The following is a 21728-nucleotide window of genomic DNA, read 5'->3' on the forward strand; positions in this document are numbered from 1 at the left end:
TCTTAGTCTTAGTTGTTCCTTTATTAAGGTCATTTTTACATAATATTCAAGACAACACCTCCTTCCAATATGTATTACAGAAATTGCACATTTGTAAAGTTTTTAAAAAGTGGCAACAGAGCACCACTCAGTAAGTGGAAGACTGGAGAAGTGGGGTACTGTAGTGCAGCACTTTCAGAAAGTCTTATTGGTAAATGGAATTTTCAATGTGTGTTTTAAGGCCAGTGTTGAATCCACCTGATCAGCTGAGAGCAGTGTATGCCACTGAGCCACTGGCCTACGTGGGTTTGACAGCATATCCGCCCAGTGCCGTAGTTGATTACCCGTAGCATCGCAGCCCAAGAAAATCTTCCCAATGGCGTCGTTCCTGCTCATTTTGTCATGGTCCCACACAGAGATTACAAGCTGCACTTTCTGTTTAGACAGAATTGATGTAAAAGACGGTTATAGTTTAAGTGTGTACGATTTATGTCCAATAAAATTGAGAATAACTTTTGATTATATTGAGAGATCTCTACGTCAAATGTAGCAAACTTTGCTTATTTGGACTGCTAAACAGTAAACATATGACTCACCTGAATTTGTTCAAAGGACACCTCAAAGGTAAACGATTCATTGAAATAAGGATTCAGTGTCTGCTTCTTCACTGTCGTCTTCTTTTTCTTCCATTTCTTCTTATCCAGAATCAACTGAACTTTAATATATGGGTCTATAATATTGTCAAAACCAGAATGAGAAATCTGAATCACAACTGTATGGATTCATTTCAGCAAAATCACTTAAATCTGACAATTCAAACTCATGCTCAATTTCTCACTTAAGGAAAGGACCTTACAACTAACCTGAAGATCCCCCATGGTCCATTTTCTTCAAGTTCTTGGCCTCTAGAATCACTACAGTGAGCTTACTTGCAGTAGGAACATATCGCAGTGAGAAACAAATCTCTCCCAGATGCTCTTGCTGTGAAGGTACAACTTGCTATATTAAAACGTGCACTTTGACTTGGTCCTGACTCATGTGTGTTGGCGAACTCAAATAATAAGCTTAACCTTGGCCTGATTTTCTTCATATTAACTGATTTGTTTGACTAGGAATCATTTGCTGCTGTGATCACTACTGCATAACTGCCGTATAAAACAGTTTAGTATTGCTCTCTTGAACTTATAACTGAGGCTTTGAGTGTTGGTATGACATATTTACAGTTCTTATAACCAAATCCTTGAGAGAAGAAGGTCAAATCTATACCTCATTTTTTGAGGGCTTGCTCAGGTCTTTCCACTCTTCAATCACATGGTTCCAGTCCACAGCAGAAAGCTCAAGCCTCAGCTCACCAATCACATCATGCTTGGAGAATCTATTGAAATCGTAGACCTGCATCACGAGTGTAGACTCACTGAGTTCCTTTTGACTCATCTAAACACAGAGCGAACAGCCATGAGAAAAATGACCAATGAGAAGAATCCTAATGTTTAAGAAAGAAAAAATCTCTAAAATATCAAATTGGAATCAACAACAATAAAGAACTCGTTATGGCCCATAGCCATTTTGTTGCCAGTAAGTGCTGTAGAGTTATTCCCTTTGGGAAATGATTCATTTACCTGATATTTAAAGTGCTCATTGAACACTGGGTTGAGAGTTTTTCTGAACACTTTGGTCTCAAAGGTTTTGGACTTGTAGGGTAGAATGTAAACTTTTACATAAGGGTCAGACGTTCCTCCATGGTCCATAGCCTTTAACTCTGTGGCCTCCTTTATTCCAACAGTCATCTAAAAGAAAAAACAGCCATAGCAAGGTCAAATGCTAGCTAAGAAATGAAGAGTTTAATTCCAAAGTGCAGTAGCATTTGTAGCAATTTTGGATGTATAATAGAAAATACATTTTATTTCCCTAATAAAGATAATATTCACCATAATATAGCACTAATATTTCTTACCCACTTCTAAGAATGTATATCATGAACAAAAAAAGTAATAATAATTGGAAAGTGGGCTGTCATGTATTTTGGAACAAAACCCTTCGTATCGTAAATAACTAGATGGGGTGTGAAATTTGTATTGATCATCAAGAGAAACACATGGAACAGCTGTTCCTGAATATACATGGATGAATGAATGAATAAATGAATGGATGAATGAATTGTGTGGAACACGTGAAATCTTACAATACTGATTCAATTTCTTGCAACTCATACATTTTGCAGCTCCAGTTTGGAAAAACACTTATTCACATAATAAGTAGACTTAAAAGGGGACCTCTGAGCGTGCTGTATTGTACTCTAGGGAATAAAGTAGTTTCCCTCTCCTCTCATCAACTGATCCATACTCTGCATCCTCAGTCTCAGGCTGCACCTGTCAATCACATTAGCCATCCAGTCAAAGAAGACTCCACCTTTAAATTCACCAATGAGTATCTGCTCAAAGTTAAAATGCCCATTATCTCACCAGTGCTGTTGTAGTGCTTCCATTCAGCTCCTTCAGGTTGATCTTCTGATCTGGCTTCTTTTTCTTCTTCTTTTTCCCTTTGCAGCAGCACTTTACACAGCAGCACAGCACACAAATTAATATTACCAGGAGGATGAGGGCGATGATAGTGTAGATGGCCCATCTTGGCACTGTGAGAGGGGTTTAAAATGAATTTTATCCCCAATATTGTAGAAACAGACTGGCAAAGCTGGTGTAGCTGTAGCCAGCACTATGGCACACATCTGAAGTATTAGGCAAGAGCACAGCCAGCAGGATTAAAGAGAGATAAACTTGTAACAAGTGAAAAGTGAGAGGTAAGAAATGTGCGCTGGGAGTGGAATTAGATACGCTGCATGGAACAGGTGTCAGCAGTACTCCATCCTGGGACAGGGGGTGAACAGGGCAGACAGGGGGGCGGAAAGCCAAAGGGGCCAAGCGTTGTAGATACTTACATGGGATCTTGTCTAGCAGAGAGGGCCAAAAGCCAGGAGCTGCAGTCGTGGAGTTGAAGGGGCTGGTAGTTACTTTGGTGACACTGAGAGCAATAGAAGTTGAAGCGACACTGATCGACGTGTTAGTGCTTGTGCGGTTTAATGTAGAATTAGATGCCATGGCTGATGCGTGGAGATGGTCAGAGGCTCACTGTGAATACATGTAAAAAGAGCAGCAGTCTTGTGTTTAGCTGCTGGAAAGAAATGTTGCTCAATATCACTCTCTGCTGGATAAAATGGTAACTACACTTCTTTGAACAGGGATGAAATTCCTTAGGTTCATTTACTAAGAGAAGCAATCATTAAAAAGGGCTAATGAGTGAGCATGTGTGGAATGAGATTCACTGGGAGCTAAAAAAAAAACAAAAAAAAACTGCATGACCTGAATGCACCAAGTATATAGAATACTTGACAAAGAGCGCATATTTAGCCACCACCATAGTTAAACAACTGCAAAGAATGTTGACATCTGCTACAACAGTCCATTAAACAGGGTGTGCTTCTGTGGTGATAACATTCTTTTACTATGAAACATGTCCCTATTCAACAGAGCACCGGGGCAAAGGAGATCCACACAGAAATGACTGTGTTACATTTATACGCAACAATGAAGAGAACTTCAAACTTGGTTCATAGTGCTACAGAGTAGATATTTGTTGCATTGACATCGCATATCAAAGCAGTTTCTCATGCAAAAAGAAAGAAAATATGAGAATTAGTTGTGAATGTTCCCAACACGCTAAAGCTTACAGTTACAAGAAGACCACAAAACACTGGTGCTCTATTTCAGTAATACAACCAGACAATCAACAATGAAGCTAACAGAGCAGCAAAAAAGATGAAATTTAATGTGTATATAGCAACTCCAAGACTTCACATCATTATAGCACTCACTTTCGCAGAATCTTACTTTAGTAGCCGTCTTCAGTTGTGGTCCTAGCCCCCTGGGTAAAACACAGTGCTCCTATTGTGTTCCAAAGATTTTACACTACACAACAGCTAATGGAGAGGGGAAGGAAGTTACTTCCCAAAGCAAAGGCCAATCAACTCAGAAATGAAACAAAGGCTTTTAGCTTGTCTGTGCTGTTACCATTTTTTCTTATTTCAGCCCTCTTATTATAGTGTTGCGAGGAGACTTAAAGGGGAACTCCACCTATATGTCAAAATGTATAATTGACTAGTTAAGCTGTAAACAAAGTAATTCAGAGTGTTTGGATGAGAAGAGAAGAGAAGAGAAGAGAAGAGAAGAGAAGAGAAGAGAAGAGAAGAGAAGAGAAGAGAAGAGAAGAGAAGAGAAGAGATTCTTGGTGAATCAGGATTGATCACAGTGGTGGTAATAGGAGCTGGACATCTAAAATGTTCAAAGAGAAATTCCACCAATGTTTTCAAAATTCCACCTTAATTTAATGGTTAAGGTGTAAACAGTAAATCCGAACGGTTTGAAGTTAAACGCTCTGTTCCAGAGAAACTAATTATGATATGGTGATAATAACCAGATATATGGAACACTTAAAGCCTCTTAAAACTATCTCACTGTAAGCTATTGCACAAAATGGTATTTATAACCATTTCATGCAATAAATACGCTGTCTGATACCAAAAACATTGTTTTACGATGATTTATAGATAAGATTTTGACGTAAACCACATTAAAAAGATTTTCTATCTATCTATCTATCTATCTATCTATCTATCTATCTATCTCTATATATATATATATATATATATATATATATATATATATAGAGAGAGAGAGAGAGAGAGAGAGAGAGAGAGAGTGAGAGAGAGAGAGAGAGAGAGAGAGAGTGAGAGAGAGAGAGGGGCAGAGAAGTACATGAAAGGTGTTGTAAGGCAAAACAGTCGCTGAAGAAAATCTGGTTATTTTGCATATATATATATAAATAACTATATTAAAAAAGCTATGTTCACGTTATAGACATCACATACCCTGGTTCCTATCATCACCACTGTGAACAAATCTGAGTCAGTAAGTTTATCTATGACTAACTAATTCACATCAAACCTCTCTGCATGACTTGACTTGATCTCAACAAGTGAATTATGCAGAAATTTTGAAAACACTGAATGTCTTTGAAAACTACCTCACAGAAGTTACTGCGCAAAATGATTTTGAATACACTGCCTTATGTCTGGGACATGAAATTATTGTAATTGGTGCAATTCTCCTTTAACCTTGTTACAATGATGTGTAGAATTTGCTCACTAAAGTATTTGCTTACAGGGTGTATTTCATTTATCAAGAATATATACAATTTAAACATACCTTTTAATACTGTCTCAGTTAAGCCTATATTTTCCTTTTCATTCCTTTAATTCCATCAAGGTTGTTTATTCCGTAGGCTTCTTCGTGCCACTTTCTGCATGCTGAAGAAAGTGGAGAACCATAAGCAGGCCATGGAGGCAGCTTTCCCTACAGTGTACCAAACTCTCTCACACAGCTACCTGCCACACCTCATCTTCACACAGTGTGCCTTAAAGGAACAGAAATTGTTCAAGTTATGTGAGGTGGAACCTTTGGAGGAAAAAAGTCAATACAGATAAGGTGACAAATACAGTTAAAAAATACAGCTCTAAGAGGCAGTCTTCTACTTGCTAAAGAAGGTGGACTTATATAATGCATCCTCTATCATTTGTCAGGGTCTTCACTTTAACAGTGCACAAGGGTGTTGACAAAAAGAGCATACAAATATATTTGCACTTGAGGGTGGAAGTAAGGATAGAAACCAGTTCTGTGTAAATACTGTTTGTTAGTAATATCACTGTGTAACCAGAAACTCTCTGAGCCTTGCTCTGACTCAGACTTCAGGTGTTAGTTCAGTTAGTTTTAGAAACTGTTTTCTTATGTATATGACAACATGTGGACAATTGATATCATATATCAATATATCAAGGAGGCAATTGATATCACATATCAAGGAGACACAAAAAATGAAAGGAAGCTCAAAAGGCCCTATTTAGGCCTTTATGTATGAATTGTATGAACACCTTGTGAATGAGTGTACTGCTATACTGCCCTATTATACACGTTGCATATACAGTACTACCTTAATCTGAATAGACACTGTCACTTTACTGACTATGTGTCACTTTACTTGACCCAGTGAAATTTGTTTATTGTGGGCATTGTGTACTACCTGTATCTATGCAGTTAATGTTGCCTTGTCTTGTGTTTAATCCAGTTTAGTAGTTATTGCTTATTGTATTGCATTTATACTGTGGTTCACTGTCGATGTCTGTAGGAAACAAAATGCAAGTAAAAAATTCAATGCACATATGAAATATTTGAAGGATTAAAGAAAGAAAGGAAACAAGGAAAAAAAATGTGTACCTATTTTATCATTAAGAATGGATTCAGTTTTAAGATTTTGCTTGTTTTCCATCACATCAGAACACCACATGAATTCACCTCAAAATGACTTGTTAGAAGGAAGCGTGGAACAGAAAAGCTAGCCACAAATAATGTATAAAATAAAACTAATTCTAATTCAGCTAGCTGATCATCACCCAATGATTCAAACAAGACTATTATGAAAAAAAGAAAGACAAAAAACTGACAGACCAAAGTAAATGTGAGAAGGTGTGAAGCCTTGTCACCACAGAGGACTAAGCTTGCAAATGCCACACCAACACCAACAAATCAAAGAACAGAACTGAAAATTAATCTAAATATTTTTACTGGTAACTAAGACAACTTTTTGTCTGGCTGTGAACTTCTACAGGCCTATACCCCTCCCAGCAACCCTCCTCCGATTGGTGAGGAAGCTGATTGGTCGGATCATGGCAGGGATCTGAACTGTGATTGACGCCAGGTTTCCATTCTTGGTAGAATCGCCCTGATTTGATTGGTTGCTGCACACACAACTAATTGTTCTCCTCGGGCGGTTTGAATCCCGTGTGCGACACAGTCCTGTGTTTATTGTCAGGAGCTGTGATCATCGCTTAACCTTCGTGTTGATCTCTGAGATAAATGTAACTTTTATCACCGCTATGTACAAATTTAAACGCTCCACTAATTGCTGGGCCAGCTGATTGGTCCAATCTGCGATGTGATTGGCTCGAGGCTCTCATTCCTGGTAGAGTTGTGGTATGAGCTGTGATTTGATTGGCTGATAATAGTACCAGCCCGCGATACGTCGTCTGTCCGATCAAGTCTCGAATCCTACGTCTGCTGCAGTGACGCTGATTAATAATTAAGAAAAGGTGACATCAATCAAATGTTCAATTATATAGTTAGCATATTTAATACAAGTAATAAGTCAAAGGGCTGTACACAGTGACACAAGAGCTAAAAGAGTAAAGAGAACAAACTAAGATATACTTTCATTACTATTTATATGCAAATAAAATATAATCAATTAAGACAAACGGTTAGAACGGTAACGTTACTCTACTGTGTTTCTTGATCCTCCACAGGGATCCCACTGCTCGGCACAGGCTCAGTAGGGGCTTGGTAATAACTGATAAGTTTGATCAGGTGTGTTGGGGCAGGGAATAAGAATTTGCAGGGCAGCGCAGGTCTAGAATCAGGACTAGAATCAGGAAGCAGCTGAGTAACGTAAGGGTTAAAATGAAAACCCTTTCATTAAGAATTGTCCCGTCACAGTCATGAGCCCATTTTAAAGCCATTGCCAGGAGTTATAGCCCTTCATCCATGGGCTTTACACCTGAACAGCTGGCAAACTTGCCCATTTGAGGCTCTCATATCTCGTAATTTTGATGCATACAATGTGTGTCATCTGAAAATGGGGAAGTGCGTTTTATATTCCCAATATAATAAATACACACACAAGCAGCCTAGTCCGAAATGGCAACGTAACGACAACATCGTTTTGTGAGACCATCGTTGGCTGTTTTTACCTGATCACTCTTTCAGTCTTCTCAGTCAATACGTCGAGAAAGGGTCGTCTTCTGTGTATAGCTAACGTTAGATAGCTACATGCATTTGTCATTGAACGTTGGGGTTAGTCCGCTTAAAGTTTGTCACACGTGGTTTCTACATTAGCTCGCTGCTGGAGGCAACAATGCAGGAGTCCCCACTCATAGGGTTCTCTGACGGCCCCATTGAGAAGAAGAAAGGCACGTTTTATTACACTAATAAAATCGGAGGCACACCGGTAAGAGGAGCATGTTCTCGTCCAGCTGTCTTGTCTAAAGAGTTTTAAACAGTGCTACATGCTATTTAAGCTGTCTACGTGCTAACTAGCTACACATTTCATGACTGTTGCCTGAACTTAACGTAACTAGCCAACAGACGGTAAACTGTCTGTTTAGCTCAGTAAGAGAGATGATGACAGACGCTGTTCGCTTGATTGGAGATATTAGGGTGTAGCCGAACAAGCTAATAACCCGTTGTTACTGACTAGTAGCTAGCTGAACAGTTAGCTTAGCTTAGATGTTTAGCCAGATAGTTAGCCCGTGTCTAAACAGTGGATTAACGTTAGGGAGTTATAAACACCTAGTTTTGCGAGTCCAGTAGGTCTCAGGACACTCAAATAAAAGTTTAATAGTCACAGCATTTTTCCGGTTTTGTGTAAAGGGCATCTCCGCCGTTTGGCTGCCATTTATAGACTGGGCGAAAACGGCAGTCTGTATCGGGCCAGTGGCGCAATGGATAACGCGTCTGACTACGGATCAGAAGATTCTAGGTTCGACTCCTGGCTGGCTCGGAATCTTTTCGAGTCTTTTTAAACACATAAGTAACTTCAGTTTTTAGCTTTCCGAAACTTCAGAAGCGGAGTCAAAGTCATTAGCCCATCGTTTATAAGTACAGTTTAACATAGAACAATTTATATTAAGAGCTCTCACAAAGAAACCTCAATGATACTAATAGAAGCATCTAAAGCTAGTAAATGTATCCACAAGATAAAAGTTGAAATCTGTATAGTCAAGTGGAACACCTAGTTTTAAGTAGGGGCCATAAGACAGACTGTGATATATAAAACAAATCAGTATAAAACAGTATATAAAACAATGACGCAGCTTGGTGTCACTAGGTCAGGAAGCGTGTTACCAGTGAGCTTTAAAAAAATCAGGATATTAAGGTACCACAAGTAATATATTTTTAATTGTATTTTCTCGAATGATTATAGGACCCGATTCCTGGTATATCCCATGCATATAACCAATGCGCTGTATGTGATGGGATCCTCGGTCATGTTGTGCAGATCTACTGCCCCCTTGCGGCATCTCCGTATCACCGCACCATTCATGTGTTTGCCTGCCCTAATCCACAGTGTAGTGGCAAGCCAGAAAGGTAAATACTAGTTTCCAAATTCATTGGCACATCAGTTCGTTTTATTCACACTGTTTCACAATATTCATCCTGTTGGCCTCTCCTATGTCTAGCTGGAAGGCTTTGCGTTCCCAGTTTTTGGAATCAGAGATGAAACAACCTTTAGCGCTCCAGGATATGAATGGTTTACAAGTAAAACAAGCTGCAATGTCAACAACGGACTGGTGCGATGAAGCTGATGACTGGGGGATGGAGGCTGAGGACAATGAACCTGAGAGCAGGTCACAGGCTCACACAGAAACAGCCCAGCCAGTGATGGACAGCCTTACAGCTGGACTGGATGTCAGCAATAGGCTTCAAGGCCTTTGTTTAAATTGGCCAGGGGACCATGGAGGTGCTGTACCCCCCACTGCTGTGCCCACCTTTCAACCATTTTACATCAGTGTTGTGGAGGAGGCAGACCTCGTGGGCCATGACGACCTGCAACATGCCAATAAACTGTTGAGGGAATATGAGGAGAGAGAGGGAGTGGCTGTTGGGGAGATTGGAACGTAAGGATAACTTTGTTCTTTTTATTTCAATTGTTTATTTTACTGGAGCTTTTAATAGAGACTGAACACTAATTAAATATATTTTTTATTTGTCTGTGGAGGTAGAAAGTTTGCAACTATCAGCAATCAAGCCAACTTACATTGATGTATCCCAAGTTAGGCACCTACTGACAAACTTTTGGACAAAAAGGAGTGCAACTAATGCACTCATTAAAAACAGTTATTTTGAGCTTATTTTAGCTTCCAATCTAAAGATTATGAATAAAATTGATTTAAGCTGCCGTAGTGATCGCCTGTTTACATGTACACACAGCAATGCTGGCTGGCTGGCTCTTCTCACCACATGTGTTCACAATTTGCCTCCTGTGTGATCTCTGCCAATTAAATCAACGTGAAGAGCTAATTAAAAAGTTTTGAAGTCCAAAAAAAAAACATATGCTTCCAATTCACCACTGGGCCATTGTCTGCCAGATCATTTCAAGTGAGGGAATTTCAAGCCGGTGAAGTAAAAGCATAGGCCAATATTGTTGATGGCTGTGAATGAGAAATCATAAATTATTATAAAGTTTAAGTACACAATTAGTAAAAATTACTTTTATGGAAAATACATCAATCAGAGAGACATAAATATGAAGTCTAGATGTGTTTATGGTGTATGGAAGTTTGTGAATGCTGCAGGACCTGCACTGAGCTGAATCATCAGGAAATGTTCAGCTCTTTTAGATTTATTGTAAGATACAATTACATAGGAGTGAGAGTAATAGGTTTATGCACTTGATGTACACTGACAAGAAAAGTCTATATACTAAATAAATGATATAATTGTGCAAAATGTATCTGTTCTCCAGCAGGGGGGGGTCATGAAATGAGTAAAGACACAAATACATAGAACAACTTTGTATTTTAAGCTGGTTGCTTTGATACAGTGTGTTGTTTGGATACTAGTCATAATCTATTTTGCTTACAGTGTCATGGTAATACTTTGTAAAGGTAGGAACAGCTCATGTTGTGTATGATTTTTTTTTCCTGTTATGATTGTGTTGTTCAGTTGTGAAGGTGAAAGGGCCGAGAAGTATGAGAAAGCAGAAGCCAAACATGGAGATGCAGTCTTCTCAAGTTTCATGAAAAGAATCTCTCTCTGTCCAGAACAAGTTCTTCGGTGAGTGGACTACACAGTACTGTTAGTGTAACAAAGCTAAACGTATATTTTATGTTACATTTTTGCCACTTTAGTCTCCAAGAAATGCAGTAAGCAGTCACATACTTCATCTGAGAAGCCAGATGGTTCTGGATAGGCCAGTCACAGTTATTACATTATCTCCTGATCGCAGCTATTTGAACTGATCACCATTATTTTCCACAGTTTGCTTGTTTGCTTCACAACTAACAGAACCTGAATTGGTGTTTTCATCAGTTGGGCTGAGGCAAATGAAGATAAATAATAGATAGCAGAGTTTATGCATTTAAGATCTTACAAAAACAACTTCGAACTTCTGCCTGGTGCTATGGCAGCAGTGAGTAATGCTTATTTATTTGCGCTTGGGCTGTTGCAAGACATCATCAGTGCTGGACCTCATAGATATTAGTGTTACTGATTATCCTGATACTCTGCCCAAATTCTTATATTTGTGTGGAATACATTGTAAGTTCTGAAAACTGGCCTATGGTATGGCTTTTTGTTGGATCACTAATACCCTTTAAGGTCTTAGTTCCTTGCAGACTCCATGTGGGTGCAAAAAAGCCAGCCAGTACCTAATAAACAGTTATATTGGACAATTTTGTGATGGTGTTTATGCATCAAAGACAGTGTAGGAGAATAATGATTTCCAGACCAGAGCATTGAAATGCCTGTACTCTTCGGTCAAGGTATTACCACTACAGAGCTTTTGGATAGCAATTAGCATTAAATTGATTTTAACATTCTTGTAGCTTTGCATTATTGTGGATATGATGTTTTATTCATTATTCTTGTGCCTTGCAGATACAGTTGGAGTGGGTCACCGTTATTTATAGCTGAACCTCCTTCAAACATAAATCAGATGGTGCCAACCTGTGCACAGTGTGGCAGTCCGAGAGTTTTTGAATTTCAGCTGATGCCCACGCTCGTCAGCTTGCTCCGCAGTAAAGACTTAAGTTCAGGTTTGTCTGAATTATGGAGATTTTTTGGTAAATCTTTAGATTATGGTATTTTCTGTCAGGGTTTTTAAACACTACACATGTTGGCTATTGCAGTACATTTTTCATATCAGAATTAGTTTTGCTACTTTTACTTGTTTCTTGAAATGGAGTTTCTGTTTGCAGTTTTAGTAGATCATAAGTGTGATTTATTTAATATAAACATCTATTATAAAGGTTTTACTACAACTTTATTCATTTTCCAAGATAATTAAACACTGTGGTACAAAGCACAGCAGATTAAAGTCAAATGAATAAATAAACGAATAAACAGATAGATAGATGGATGGAGTCTGGTGTTTATCTCTTTCTGTACTTTTTCAGAGCTTGTATTGGAGTTTGGAACAGTTCTAGTCTACACTTGCAGAGACAGCTGCTGGACATCTGGATCAAATGCTCCTGTCAAAGAATTCCTCTTTGTGCAAGCTGACCCAGATCAAAAGCTGTTTAAGTGACAGTAATAACTGATAGACAATAAAGAGCAAATCAAATGCACCATGTTTCTCTTTTTTTATCTTTTAATGTTGTTATTTAGCATAGACCAATCACTGCAGTGTTTCCAGGAACTCTTGATTTGTAGTAGTAGTCAGCAAAGGCTACTGGACTTGAAATGTAACCTTGAAGACAGTTCACTACTCCCTTTAAGGCTTTCTTAAGACTATACTGCTGCTGGACCATTCAGCAACTTCAAGCCTGAAAACCTTCATTAACAGGTTCATGGAGCACTGCTCTTTTTGAAGATGTTTCACCAATCATTCAAATAGATTCCTTATTGGTGAAGCCCTTTGAAAGAGTGTCGGACTCTTTCACCTTACCGGAATACCCAAGTGAAAAATCAAAAGTAGCCATACTTGGTCGGACTCAAAATATAGTCCATTGGCAAATGTGTGTTTGGTGTCTCAAGTTGCTTCTTTAGTTGGGCCATGAAGGTAATGTCACTACAAAGTAGGGATGCACAAATGTTATCAGAATCATACTGGTATCAGATACTAGCTTAAGAAAAAATATCAGCATTGGACAGATGTTTAGATTTGACTGATATTTTGAACGGACATTTGGTTATGTATTTATTGTGCACCAGCAGAGCGGAACGTTTGGGTTGGTGCTGGGCTGCTAAGATAAAATGTCTGTATTTTATTCATTTTACTGCATTTGTAACCCTACAGAAACAGAGTAAAAGTTATGTTTCTCTGTAAAGCGAATCCAGATGCAGTCCCAATTTATGTGCTTTATGAAAGTTTTTGTATCATCGTGACATCAGCAGATGTGTACATAAGGTATGTCAGACATCAGCATTGGCCCACATTTTTCATATTGGTGCAGCCCTGCCAGAAGTAGATGAGATCTTAAGTCAAAAATCTGTTCATGTCACAGATTTGGCCTTTACAGCTTCAATGCAAAACTAAAGAAACAGGTAATGCAAGTATATCGTCTAATCAAGCACATTTGGGGTAAGAGGAATACGATCTGAGTAATTTGGTGCCTCATGTATTCGAAACTGCTCGGCACCGCCGGTTAGTGCTGCGGTTTGACTGAGTATATGAGTGAATTTTGGTGCTGGGAGTGCCTGAGTGAAGAGTTGGCTATGAAGTAAAGCAGGAGTGAGCGTTTCACCGCTCAGACGCGCGAGGCTGCAATGCCCGGTTTGTCCTGCGCGACTCAGGAGCGCAGAGGAAAAGCGGAGAGTTGTGAAGGCTTCATCTCTCGCGAGGAAGGACGCCATTATCGGAATCCCTACAAACAACACGAGAATTCATCCTTCACACGGTAATATAACCCGCCGTTGCGCGGCACACTGCCAGTGCAGCGGACGCCTCCGTGCTGTTCGCGTGTTAGACGCTTCTTATGGAAGGAAATGCTCCTTTCTGCTGCTTTCTTTTGTCCCTAATACGTGTTGTGCGGGGGGCACTAAGGCTGTAGCTACAAGGCCCGGACCCGTTTCCCTGCTCTCTTTCGATGTTGTTGCACATCGGTGCGAGTTAGCCGGCGTTAGGCTAGCTGTGTTTATTAGCGAGATTAGCTAGCTAGCGGGGTGTTGTCTTCACGGTACTTGGGCCTGTTATAGAGCACAGACCCCACAGCGATGATTTAAACGTCTTCTGCCATGTTTAACCGGCTAGCAGTATAGCCAGTCGCGACGTTTAGGAGTAAATCAGTAATAAGAGGAGGAACCGTGCTAGCTAGCCGACCCGCTAGCATAGCGTTAAGGTTAGCTCGGGGAAAGCGCAGCGCGGCGTGTGGCTTTGCTGGCGCTGACATTAGTTACGACTGACTTCTGAGAGGAGCGTTAGCGAGATAAAGAATAGTTATGTAGGTTAGCTTTGCGAACCATATGCAGACCGCTGTTTACACTGGGGCTGTAGTCTTATCAGCAGGTATCTAGTTATCGAGCCTCCCCACTCTCCGGCTCCCAGAGTCCTGAATTGGCGCTGCTGGCCGTTCAACACAGTGAAAGCAACATTAGCTGCATCAGTACTGTTCAAAAGTTTGGGATCGATGTTTTCCGCAATATAAAGAGACGTTTGTTGCGGATATGTAACTAGGTTATAGAAGAGCTGTTCTTATGCAGCACAGTGCAAAACACGTTTCATATAACATTAAGTTAATCAGTCAGAAAATAAAATAACACATTTTAAAGCAGAAGGTTGGATCGAGCTTTGGAGGACTCCTGTTTACGAAGTTATCAAGTCACATTCTTGCCGTGCAGAATGAAATACCTAAAAATAATGTTCCAATTTATATGTATGTTATAAACATAATATATATAAATTAATTAGTGTGTGTTTGTGTTTAAATCTATACGCGTTGTTACAGGATAATAAAAGGTTGCAGTTTGAGTGGTAGTGCCACTTGTGTGAGATGCAAAATAACCTTTTACAGTTCTTCATCATGTGTTGTGTATTCACCTCAGTTTAGTCATTCCCCTTAATCCTGTAGAAATATTATCATATATGATTAAAGGCCTGAGCTATAGAAAAATAATTTTTCTCACATTTTTTGACGAGTGATATAAAGTGTGTAAACACTGGTAAAGTTTCTAAGCGCCCCGTTCACTGCTTGGACCACACGGTCGTATTTTTAATTCATGTTTTTTGTGACGTCGAACGCCCGCCCGCCTATTCGGCCTACAGCAGTGTAGCTCCGCCCACTTACTTTTTAAGGAGTGTTTCTGCTTGGACAGCTTTTTAGGGAGGCGCAATAGGGAGCAGCCAATCAGAAGCAGAGCTCATTTACATCTTTCAGTATTAAAGGCACAGTAACTAAAACGGTTGTAAGGGATGCAGAAAGGTTGAAAAATAATAAAGATTAATTATGATCGGTTTTGGTATAGAAGCACAAGCCTGTATCGTTACTTGTACATAGCATGATCTTTGCTGCTTTACCAAAGGGCCTCTGCTGTCTCGAAAGTAGTCAACTTTCTTTCTGTGTTAAATATATATATATATATGTGTATGTATGTATGTATATGTATGTGTGTATACTCTGTGGTGAGAGTAGAGAGCAGGTGGAAGAGAATCTGAAGAGGTGGAGGTTTGCACTGGAGAGGAGAGGAATGAAGGTCAGTAGAGATAAGATGGAATACATGTGTCTGAATGAGAGGGAGGCAGGTGGAAAGGTGAAGATGCGAGGAATAGAGGTCATAAAGGTGGATGACTTCAAATATCTTGGGTCAACCATCCAGAGCAATGGACAGTGCAAAAAAGAGGTGAGGAAGAGGGTGCAGGCAGGATGGAGTGGGTGGAGACAGGTGTCAGGGCTGATGTGTGACAGAAGGATAGCAGCAAGAGTGAAAGGGAAGGTTATGCTATGCTATGCTATGATGTATGGTTTGGAGACTGTGGCTCTGTCTAAAAGACAGGAGGCTGAGCTGGAGGTGGCGGAGATGAAGATGATGAGATTTTCGTTGGGAGTGACAAGGCTGGACAAGATTAGAAATGAGCAGATCAGAGGGACAGTGAAGGTGGAGCAGTTTGGAGATAAAGCCAGAGAGGCCAGGTTGAGATGGTTTGGACATGTGTTGAGGAGGAATAGTGGATATATTGGTCAAAGAATGTTGGAGATGGAGCTGCCGGGTAGAAAGAGAAGAGGCAGACTTCAGAGAAGGTTTATGGATGTAGTGAAGGTGGACATGGAGGTGGTTGGTGTGAAAGTAGAGGCAGTGGATAGGGCAAGATGGAGTCAGATGATCCGCTGTGGCGACCCCTAAAGGGAGCAGCCGAAAGAAGAAGAAGATGTGTGTGTGTGTGTGTGTGTGTGTGTGTGTGTGTATAAATATATATATACACACACACACATCTGACAATCATAAGTAACCAAGTATGCTAATTTAATCAGTTCCTGCTTTCTTGTTGCACTTTGAAACTTTGCACTTTGAGAGTGTTTTTAATTGTAAACAGAATTGGTCCGAATTGATCACTTAAAAAAAAAAAATCACATTGCATTCATTTAGTTACCCGGTTGTATGTCAGCCAATTCTAGCATAGCCTACAGTTCACTGCTGCACATTGTTACAGAGATAATTTGTCCTTAAATTATTTTTGTGTTGTGCAACAGTCACAACACACAGTTACTTCTCATTTTCCTGTTTCTCAGGCTTGAATGATGTCAGAGCAGGATCTAGTGGAGATAGTCCAAATTGCTGTAGCAGACTTAAATCATGAGGATCATGATGGAGGTAAGAGATGGTTTAAACTGCCTCTAGTGAATGTAATATTTATAAATATTGTGTGAGAAATTGCTCAGCAGGGTTGGTCAGCATAGAAAGATTCATACATTTGAGGCTGCTAGATGTTGTCTCAAGTACTGCTGCTAAGTACTTGTGTCCACCCATGTGCACATGTTTTTGTTTTTAACTTAATCCTCTGAAAATAAATAATGAACTCTTAACAAAAATGAAATTTCAGATCCTGGATTATGGTTTCTATCATTACATTGATCAATGATCTGGGCTGGCTTTTCTGGAATCCTCATAGTAAAACATGATTCTTAAGTGCTAGAATGATCATCACACTCAACACTGTCTGACAGTAAAGATGTTCTTTACACTAAGATTCTTTTGTGAACTTCCTTCCCAGTTGATAAATTGCAGTATTCTAAGATTAAAGCAGTATTTTTCTGTAGTAATATAATTTATTTTGTAAATATAGTTACTATTTTAATAATTTGCTTTTCTATACATTTTCATTAACCTAGTTTTTTGATGTAATGATATGTCATATGTTATATAGTAATTCCTTTTTTTATGTTTTTCTAAACTTACTCAGGGTTTGTTGTCTTGTTTCCTCAGCACTTTATTAAAGTGCAATGAGATTTATTTGAAAAACTTTGTTAATGATGGTGTATGCGCATTTGCTGTGTAAAACGTGTGCTGTGTGTGTGGGGATGCTGGGATTTGGTTTAGACATGCTGGAGAACCATGAGGAGGCCGATAAGCCTGAGCGGAAGCGGGCGAGGATGGAAAGCAGTAATCAGGATGCAACTCTTAAGGTGAGAGCAATGCTGGGGTCTCTCTGTTTATTACTAGGTTTAGTAACATGATACTTAGATTGTTTTGATGAATTTTTTTTTACAGTTATCTGTCTGGCACTGTCTCTCTCTAGACGATGCTGGTGTCCATCAGCCAGGCCATCTGCCAGAGGCTGGACAGCATGGAGACCAAACTGCAGGTACTGGAGGCTACATGTCGAGCTCTAGAAGAGAAGCTTGACACAGTAATGGGGAAAAACCATGGGCCTATCCAGGTCCCCATGGTGGCTGGATCTCCTTTCGGTGCAACACAAACCTGTGACAAAGTTCGCTGGTGAGTGTAACAGGAGACCGTTTATTATGACACATATGCTGGTCTGTTTTTCTTTCCCTTAAACATTTTCTTGTGTTTACCTATTGACTCACTCAAAACAAACCTAAAAAGATGTTACCAGTTTCATGTCATGCTGGTTTTAATGTCATTAACTGAGTCTGGATTGTTGTGTGTTCTCAGTATGGTGCCACAGACCAATGTGGTGGTGAGTAGTGAACGCTCTAAAGCTGCCCAGGAAGAGACTATACCCCGCGCCACAGACTCTCTGGAGAACCTACTCAGCAAGTGAGTTCTGCATATGTCTCAGGTCTGTGAAAAATTCTTTGAAAACTGGTAGGTTTTAACAGTTTTTAATCTTTATGTGTAGTTGTGAAGACACATGATGCACAGTCCTCCCATTTAAAAGACAATTACATTAATTTGCTAGCTACTCCCTCATTCTGTGGCTTCAGTTTTTTGCTTTTTTAACAGATGCTGTGTGTATTTCTGATTGTGCCCAGAACTCTTGATTTACACGGATGTCAGCCTTTTGAGTTTGAAGCCAAAAAGTCTTATGCTAGTGACTCTGAGCCATTAACAGTTGACTGTTCGGCTGGCAGTACGGTAGGCAGAGGAAGGCAAAAAACAATTGTGCTGAAGGTCCCGGGGCCAGAACAGAGCCAGGAAGAACAGGACAGTGGCTCAGAGGCCAGCGACTCTGTGTCCAACAGCGGTCAATCCTCGGGCCAAAACACCAACAATGTCACACTCATCACTCTCAACTCAGAAGGTGAGAGATCACTTAAATTTGATCATTTCTAGAAATTAAATATCAGGGGTTGGCATTTGTGACAACAGAAAGTACCTTGTAAATGATGATTTTGTATGAAAATCATTTGTATAAATTGACCCCACTTCCAAAAAATTGAGGCGCTGTGCGAAATGTAAATTAAAAAGGAGTGCAATGATCTGCAAATCATTTAAACCCTGTATTTAATTGAAACTGGCCCAATGTAATGCCAGCAATATGTTTAAATACTCATGAACTTGTGTGATGTCAGAAAGGACACCTGCGGGAACATCTCACAACTGACATCAGGACAGTTAAATGATTGGGCATGAAAAGAGCGTCTCAGAGAGGCTGAGTCTTTCAGAAGTAAAGATGTGGAGGGTTCCACCACTCTGTAAAAGTCTACACAGGCAAATAGTGCAACAATTCGACAGTAAGATTTCTCAATTGTAAAATAGCATAGAATTTGGGGATTTCATCATCTATGGTACACAATATCATTAAAGATTGAAAAGATTCGGGGAAATCTCTGTGTGCAAGGGACAAGGCAGAAGATCAGTATTGGCTGGCTACGATCTTTGGGCCCTCAGGCACACTGTGTTAAAAACAGACATAATTCTGTAGGGGAAATCGGTACATGTAGACTCAGGAGCGCTTCTGAAAACTACTGTCTGTGAACAAGTTTGTCGCTGCATCCATAAATGCAGGTTGTAACTCTGCCGTTGGAGCTCATTTAAGATGGACTGAGACGAAGTGGAAAATTGTCTTGTGTTCCGTCAAACCAAAAATTTAAATTCTTTTTGGAATTGATGATGGTGTGTAAATGACAATGCTAAAGAAAAGAGGGATCATCCAGCATGATAAAAGTGCACAGTTACAAAGCTAGCATTCGTGATGGTATGGGGGTCCATCAGTACACATCATGGGTGATTTACATACCTGTTAAGGCAACATTAATGCTGAACAACATATACTGCCATCCAGGTGACATTTTCAGGGAAGGCCATGCTTATTTCAGTGAGATGGTGCCAAACCACATTCTGCATATGTAACAGCAGCATGGCTCCCGTAGTAAGAGTCTGGGTGCTAAACTGGCCTGCTTGTTCCAAAACACAGAGAAACAAATGTTGAAACTTGTATGTAGTTGTATGTATTTAGGTTATTACTCAGTTAATTAACTCAGTTAATGTCTTGGGTTTAAATTGGTTTCAATATTTAAATTACAATTTTTTTAAAAAGTCTTTGTTATTTGTATGTAGTTTTTTTTTACTGTAGGACCACAATTTGAATAAATGCAGTACAATTTTCCATATAGGACATATACGATCCATGGGCTTTGGTCAGGTTCTGATCAAAAAGTTTCTGCCTTGGCTTGTTTCATTTGTTGTCAGAGTTGCAGTTCAGAGGGTGGCCTCAAAATGATTCCTCTGCATATACGCACATGTTTGGAGCTGTGAATTTCAATGACAGTGTGTTTTCATCAGCAAATTGCTGTAGGACAGCATGTGACTTTAAAATCCTTTTGTTTTTCTCTGCATGTTTTCTCTGTTTTCCCTCTCTCTCCTTCTTACAGCGTCTGCTATTGATGTTTTTTTTTCCATTCAGTTCCCTCTGTCAACTCAGTCTGGAATATATTACTCATGATCAAACCCATCATCTCCTATGTCTTTGTCTCTGTCAGCATTACCTGTTTTTGTTATGAGGTTTCCCTGATGCTCTTCTGGACATGCAAAAAAAAAGCTGCACCCACTGCTTAGATAATTTCAATCCACGCCTGTATGGTGAGCTCTAACAGATGGTTTAAAAGAGAAATGTTTGTGTAAAACTTGTGTTGAATATAAAATCATAGACGGTTTAAAAAAATATGACATAATAGAGTGAGCATGGCCTTTGAGTATTAACTCTCAAGTCCCCTAATGACTTCTAGCCTAAATAAACATTTGAATTTGAAAGACAGCAGTAATGCTTTTATTTTTTTATGTCATACCTTTTTTTTCTTTAAAAAAAATCTTATAGTAGTCACTGAACCTGTGGAAAGAAAGAGTTTTGACATTATGCACACAGTGTGTAGTATGTCATGAAATGTTTTGTGCTTCTCTCTTTAGGTATTTACAGTGACCACCAGGGGTCAGTTTTGTATCAAGTGAGAACACTATGTTAAAAGTAGTGGTTAAAGTGGGTATTTCTTGCCCACCTATTTTCAAAAGTGTTTCCCCTTCATAGTCTGCAAATTTTTTAGACCTAGAGACATCTGCTGTCTATGAGAGAATGGGGTATTACACGCAGTCTGTTTTTTCTCAGGCTTGTTGCTTCAAAGATGCACACTCATGTGGTGTGCATAGCAGTCCACTAGTTTGTATTGCTTTAGTGGTTCTTTTCTGCATACACTCTCATCTCGTTCACTGAATATTTACCCAATTCTTGAGCTCTCTTTCAAGATTTCTTTATTTTCTTCAATAAATATATAAATAGAGCAAGACATTAAGTAAACAGAAGTACTGCTGTTTTTATACAACACAAAAAAGGGCTTACGATTATGCCACCTAATCCAAAAGGCACAAACTAGTTGGAAAATAGACAAAACCATCCAATCCGTAATAGAATAAATATTTCCTTGTCTCTTCTCTCTTGTGCGTGTCTGCAGAAGACTACCCATCAGGTACATGGCTGGGGGATGAGAATAATCCGGAAATGCGTGTACGCTGCCCTGTGTCAGCAGCTGACATGCTGCACATCAGCAGCAACTGTCGCACACCAGAGAAGATGGCCCTCACACTGCTGGACTACCTGTTCCACCGTGAGGTGCAAGCTGTCTCCAACCTGTCCGGCCAGGGAAAGCACGGCAAGAAGCAGCTAGACCCTCTCATGATCTACGGCATTCGCTGTGAGTCAGTGCCAAAGCACTCATTTTAGTCTAATCACTTGAAACAGTGACCTTCACAAAAGTTAATATATGGCTACAACTGTGCCATGAGTTTATATCTGAAATGTCAACACAACATCCCTAATTTAGACTGTTAGAGAAAAGTCATGCATGTGAGATTTCAGAAAGAGCATTCTGAAGAATCACAGGATACAGTTTTTCTGTGTAGGGCCATTTTTGTAACCTGATATGTTTTGGCATCTTTTACCTATGGTGCTCTGTCTATTCTATTAGAAAAGGCAAAGCCCAGAGGTCCCATTTTATCATGGGTGGTGACCCATTCTATATACAAAATTATGATGAG

The 21728-nt window shown here is 39.6% G+C and overlaps 3 protein-coding genes and 1 non-coding gene across 17 annotated transcripts in view; 3 read left to right on the forward strand and 1 right to left on the reverse strand.

The window, feature by feature from the left end:
- On the reverse strand, positions 1–7927 carry syt8 (synaptotagmin VIII). Of its 11 annotated transcripts, XM_017700140.1 has the most exons (12): positions 7832–7917; positions 6109–6207; positions 5417–5445; positions 5238–5338; positions 2915–3104; positions 2442–2611; positions 2253–2348; positions 1599–1766; positions 1246–1413; positions 843–960; positions 576–709; positions 1–414 (listed from the first exon to the last, which is right to left on the reverse strand). In XM_017700140.1, the coding sequence occupies exons 5-12, from the start codon at positions 3072–3074 to the stop codon at positions 175–177; spliced, it is 1254 nt and encodes a 417-aa protein (XP_017555629.1). In that variant the 5' UTR covers positions 3075–3104; positions 5238–5338; positions 5417–5445; positions 6109–6207; positions 7832–7917; the 3' UTR covers positions 1–174. The 11 variants fall into 11 exon arrangements, with proteins under 11 accessions (XP_017555629.1, XP_017555630.1, XP_017555626.1 ...); XM_017700141.1 differs by lacking the exon at positions 6109–6207 and having other exon boundaries at positions 7832–7919; XM_017700137.1 differs by lacking the exon at positions 7832–7917 and adding an exon at positions 7361–7432 and having other exon boundaries at positions 5238–5445.
- A 28-nt stretch (positions 7928–7955) lies between these two features.
- Positions 7956–12427, forward strand: pdcd2l (programmed cell death 2-like). The gene is made up of 6 exons (XM_017700149.2): positions 7956–8088; positions 9064–9227; positions 9320–9757; positions 10806–10916; positions 11739–11896; positions 12257–12427. The coding sequence occupies exons 1-6, from the start codon at positions 7996–7998 to the stop codon at positions 12385–12387; spliced, it is 1095 nt and encodes a 364-aa protein (XP_017555638.1). The 5' UTR covers positions 7956–7995; the 3' UTR covers positions 12388–12427.
- On the forward strand, positions 8568–8640 carry trnar-acg. Its single transcript has one exon. It is a non-coding gene; the product is annotated as a tRNA-Arg (tRNA).
- Positions 12428–13582: 1155 nt separating the features above from the next.
- The window catches only part of LOC108428821 (BTG3 associated nuclear protein), a 49117-nt gene continuing 40971 nt past the window's right edge, over positions 13583–21728 (forward strand). The window contains exons 1-7 of one of the 4 annotated variants that reach the window (XM_017700132.2): positions 13583–13699; positions 16526–16607; positions 17334–17419; positions 17533–17732; positions 17913–18017; positions 18233–18501; positions 21146–21385. In XM_017700132.2, coding sequence (XP_017555621.1) covers positions 16532–16607; positions 17334–17419; positions 17533–17732; positions 17913–18017; positions 18233–18501; positions 21146–21385 — 976 coding nt within the window. In that variant the 5' untranslated portion in view covers positions 13583–13699; positions 16526–16531. The other 3 variants (XM_017700134.2, XM_017700133.2, XM_017700135.2) reach the window with 3 other exon arrangements.

Source organism: Pygocentrus nattereri, chromosome 11 (genome assembly GCF_015220715.1).
Source record: "Pygocentrus nattereri isolate fPygNat1 chromosome 11, fPygNat1.pri, whole genome shotgun sequence".
In the NCBI taxonomy this organism is placed as follows: Eukaryota; Metazoa; Chordata; class Actinopteri; order Characiformes; family Serrasalmidae; genus Pygocentrus; species Pygocentrus nattereri.

Excerpts from the sequence above, each read along its gene's own strand:
- syt8 (XM_017700138.2), bottom strand. The coding sequence starts at position 3,074 with ATGGCATCTAATTCTACATTAAACCGCACAAGCACTAACACGTCGATC. Across the intron at positions 2,349-2,441 it reads GAAGCACTACAACAGCACTG|GTGCAGCCTGAGACTGAGGA; the intron begins GTGAGATAATGG and ends TGTGATTGACAG. Across the intron at positions 415-575 it reads TGTCCTTTGAACAAATTCAG|AAAGTGCAGCTTGTAATCTC; the intron begins GTGAGTCATATG and ends CTGTCTAAACAG.
- pdcd2l (XM_017700149.2), top strand. The coding sequence starts at position 7,996 with ATGCAGGAGTCCCCACTCATAGGGTTCTCTGACGGCCCCATTGAGAAG. Across the intron at positions 9,228-9,319 it reads TGTAGTGGCAAGCCAGAAAG|CTGGAAGGCTTTGCGTTCCC; the intron begins GTAAATACTAGT and ends TCCTATGTCTAG. Across the intron at positions 10,917-11,738 it reads TGTCCAGAACAAGTTCTTCG|ATACAGTTGGAGTGGGTCAC; the intron begins GTGAGTGGACTA and ends TGTGCCTTGCAG.